The sequence below is a fragment of the Pocillopora verrucosa genome, chromosome 2, assembly GCF_036669915.1.
Source record: "Pocillopora verrucosa isolate sample1 chromosome 2, ASM3666991v2, whole genome shotgun sequence".
In the NCBI taxonomy this organism is placed as follows: Eukaryota; Metazoa; Cnidaria; class Anthozoa; order Scleractinia; family Pocilloporidae; genus Pocillopora; species Pocillopora verrucosa.
In genome coordinates this window covers 15163874-15168510 of record NC_089313.1, presented here as the reverse complement: position 1 = coordinate 15168510, position 4637 = coordinate 15163874, and the positions used below count along the sequence as shown (strand labels likewise).

At 37.4% G+C, this 4637-nt stretch overlaps 1 protein-coding gene across 1 annotated transcript; it reads right to left on the bottom strand.

Moving 5' to 3' along the window:
- Positions 1–2741: 2741 nt before the first annotated feature.
- On the bottom strand, positions 2742–4637 carry LOC136279197 (uncharacterized). Its single transcript, XM_066162769.1, has 3 exons — positions 4429–4637; positions 3753–3860; positions 2742–2912 (listed from the first exon to the last, which is right to left on the bottom strand). Exons 1-3 carry the CDS (start codon positions 4570–4572, stop codon positions 2787–2789), a joined length of 378 nt encoding a protein of 125 aa, XP_066018866.1. The 5' UTR covers positions 4573–4637; the 3' UTR covers positions 2742–2786.

The following is a 4637-nucleotide window of genomic DNA, read 5'->3' as shown; positions in this document are numbered from 1 at the left end:
TGCATAATGATGATAGGGTGTAAAGGGCTAAAACACTTTTCCTAATTGAGACGAAAACAAGAGAAGTAAAAATAAACCAATAGGGAACGAAGATGGCTGACCCTTTGCACCAATATATCAGAATGCATATTCTCCAAACTGTCCTCTATGCAATTCCTTGGATGCTGACGAGAATAATTCGTAAGAGTATCTTAAGTTGGGGATTGATATCTCTGCTCTCCTGACCACAATGTGTGATTCAGGAGTGAGTTTGTAAGAAGAAATAAGATGCTTGTCACTCTAGAGGACTAAGATTGAAGTAGATTAACAAAGACTGAAACTGACGAAACTAATAAATTCTGTTAGTTTTTGCAAAATTCACAAACTCTGACGTGTTACTGCGTAATTACGAACATACGACACTTACATAAATTACACGTAAAGACAGCATTGGGTTAAGGGAAAAGAAGAAAAAATCACGCACAAAGTCTCTTCAACAAGTATTTCCCACAACTGATTATAAAAATCGTGTTTTCCAGTGAAACCCCAACCCTAACCCTAAGCAAAGTAAAACATATGTACCATATTTTAGTCCTATCATGCGACGTGTAGAGTGACCTTCGACTTGCCGGATAATTAAAGTAAAAGGCGCACTTATCGATTGATTATTTTGTAAACCTCAACCACCAAATTGTGATCGGTTCCTATATCTTGTTGTTGGTCAAACCAGTTCAATGCTTCAACTTCTTGATTTTCTTTCCTGGCGGAATCCACTTCAGACATAACGTGTGTACGACAGTACTGGTTCGCGGTAGTGCGCACTCTTGACTTATTATGTAAGTTTGCAAAGGTTTAGTTGTACTTACAGAGCGAGGATGACAGAGGCTGCCCTCTTTCTTCTTATCTCTGCACCAGGAGAAACCTAGCTTTTCAAACAGCACCCTTTCTAACAGTCTGCATCACTGGAAATTAAACAGTAGAATAGATTCAAGGACATGTTTAGTCCTGGATGATGTCCATGCAATAAACAGAAGCAGGTGGCGATACACCAGTCACAATGTAGACCATGTAATGAAATCGCTTTCGTAAATAGCACATATTTAGAAAGAGTAGGATTTAACATAGTTAATTTTATTAGAAACTCTGTATTTGTTGGTTAGAATATCAAGCAATATCTTAGGACAGTTTCACTGTTTAAATTTTGTGGTTAATAAAGAGTTGGCCTTGTAGTTTTAAGATAATTCTTTATATCAACACAAAACCTTTGACGTCAACTGGAAGGAGTTGAAAATGACAGTTTATTACTGTGCTGAGAAGTGATCCAGAGTGTAAAACCTCCTTAAGAGGACAAGTTTACTTACTTTTAAATATGACTATGGTTACAAAAATTATTTGTCTTCTTGTTACCAAGCCGAAGCGAAACCTTTTAGTTAGTTACTTTTACAGTCAAACTTTGCCAACAGAGGGCACTTACCTTCTTTTTAAAAGATCAAAAGCGCCTATAATTTTGAACCTCGTCTTCCAGAAAGTTTTCTTCCGCAGACGAATAAACTAAGGAGGCAAACGCTGGGCACAGAAGCAAAAACAAGTCAAATTTCAAGTCATCGTTTCTGACACGAGATCACTATAGATGAAGAAATGATGTGATACCTCTCTCCAAACGACGCACCCGCAATGAAACACCAACGAACAAAAACGACGTGTCATCTGGCTCTTCCCTTATTACAAGACTCCCGATCAAAGAAAAGCTTTTATGAGATAGCAACCATGTCATTGATTTTGATTTGATCGCGAGTTCATGCGATCGGGGTCCATAGTTTGGATGCAAAGTCTCAGTTCAGTTCTTTTAAATATGGTTTGGTCTTACCTTGCCTTTATTTCTACAAATGCATGTCATAACCCGAATTATCTAACTATTGATTCTCCCCTCTTGGTCATACACAAATCCTTGAAAGTAGGTAAAGAGAATTTAATTTATATCAAGATAACTTTGTCGACGCTTAACGCATCAGTGCTGTGATGATGTATTGAAATTGTGTTGATGACTTTCACCCCTGAGAACAAAAGCAGCAAACGAATAGCTGCAGCTGCTGATATAGTCTTAGTTAATTTGGATGGCTGACGCATTTGGCGGTAAGAAATTCACAAGGTAATTTCGCATTGTAGATTTCATTTCCGTTTCTACACTTTTAAATGGATATAATTTTTCATATTTCTTCCCCAAAGATTGGTAACTCTAAAAAGAACAAACGGTTCATATTGCACCTTTCATTTCCTGCTCGATATTGTTTTTCATGTTATATTGAAAAAAATTCCACCAAAAATGAATTCAATGTTTGCAGGTGAACAAACACTTGGTATTGCTCAAATTTACTGGTTGTCACCTTGTCAGTTTATAGAGTTCCCATGTAAGAGTTTCGAATTGAATAAGCAATTCAGAAAGATGCACTAAAAGATACCAAGATAATAAGTTAAATTGGCAGAATCACTTGCTGCTATCACTGACAAATGTCCCTATTTTATTTACCATTTATACACGCCCAATTCCAGAGGGTTGACTGCATGCGTATTGCCATTACAAAACTTGAATGGCATGCGTAGCTGACATGAATTCTTTTTTGAGGGCGAGGAGAAATGACACAAATCAATTCTCACTGATATGAATTTCTCACACGGTATTGCGTGTGCGGCCCTTTTGAATAAAGAGAAGGTACACAATTCATGCATTCATGACTGTTTAATGAACGCTGAACAACTTACAATCTCTTGAACAGTCAAAAATCGTGTTTCTCTTCACTATGGTTAATTCACATATCCACATCATCAGGATCAGGACCTGCACCCTCTGGTTGAGCGCATTTGTAGACACTGAACTGACCAATTCCAAAACTCTTTTTACATTCCAATCCTTCCTGGCATTTCCAAAAGCAGTTCTGTTTCAAGGTAAAACAATTGAGTTTGTTATTCAAACAAAGTTTAGACGTTATTTAACAAAATGGCGTTCTAAACTATCTTCAATCTAGCTGAATCTTTTATTTGAACATATATTTTTGTTAACAGTGTTCAGAGTGCCAAAAGCTGGCAGCCGAAGGACATTTTTTAAATGAAAACAACCCTTTTACAGAGAATAAATAAGGTCCACCGCTTGCGTAAAACCACAGTTTGTATTGAACCTCGTGTAACCAACCCAATGTGTTAAATAGGCCTGAGAGGGTAGGGTCTGATTTTATTGGTGCACACCGGTTTATGGTGCTTATTTGAACATATCAGCACCAATAGCATAAAACCTTTTTTCGGGAAGGTGGCATTGTTCTTGACCCTTTCACCGTAACATCAGAATGTATATTCTCCATACTGTTCTCCAGACATTTCCTTAAGTGTTGACAAGGATAATTTTTTTCACGATCAAGAGCTTCTTTTAGTTGATGATCATTTTCCTTTTTCTCATGACCCTAATGTCTGATTCAGGGGTGATATTGTAAGGAGAAATTAGATGCTGGTCACTCTTAGGGGTTAAAGGGTTAAGGTGTGTTTTAGAGCGTATTTCGATGGGGTATAGTAAAGTGTTGTAGGTGGATTATTGTTATCAGTTTTGACTAGTTACAATATGCGGCAAGTTTTAAGATTTCAATCTATAAACAGTCATTTCGAAAATAAAATATCTGGGACGTAAACACAGTCTGCACCACTAAATCGGAAATTCAAAAGCTGATGAACTTCAAACTCTACCACCGCAAGACTATTTAGGCTTGAAGGAGTCGAACACTACTTACAGAGGAAGGATGGCAGATCCTGCCCTCTCCCTTTCTTGCCAAGCACTTGGTGTAACCGAATTTTTGGAAACAGCACTGACCAGTCGAACAGTCTGCATCGGTGGAACACTAAAAATCAACAGAGCTTTATGAGGATTATTATAATTAGTTGGAGCTGGCACAGCTCTTAAAAATATTGACTGAGACAATACTTTTCATACAGCGAAAAGCGAAAACAAAAGCTGAACGAAGAAAAGCTTGTGTTAGTTGTCGTACTTTCGCGGGTATTATAAAACTTGTAGATCGACAAGAATCAACAGAAATAACAAGCGGGTTTCCTTTCGAGAGAAGTAAAAACTTTATAGGAGGAGGCGTTTTATTTCATTCCGGCTGAAGGACTATAATAGCGGATCACCTTTCAAAGGCCCTCAAATTTCTCGTTTGTTCATTTTAAATTTTGTAACTCACAAGTCTTTATATCAAGAAGACAAAAGAAAGCTGTTTAGCCTGGGTTTACCATGGTTATTGTGTAAACTACCTTGAAAAAACTTGCCGCAGTCTCCTCAACATATATGTCTATATGTGATGTGATAAACGTTTTCTTCTTTTCAAAAAACTTTCACGCGTTTTTTTAACCTAATTAATAACTTGTTACCTGGACTTGCTTGAGTGAACGCTGCTCACAGATAACACTTACCCTCTTTTTGAAAAGAAAGCGTTTGTTATTTTCAGATTCATCTTTCAAAAAGTCATCCTCCAGAAAACTTAAGTCTTCATCTCTCAAGGAATTAACCACGAATGCAAATGCCAGGCAAAGAACCAAGGACAAAGCGAGCTTCATGTTGCTTTCAGTTGCTGTTACAGGAATCACTGTGGGTGAAGATATTGTGCGAAGCCCTTCCTTAA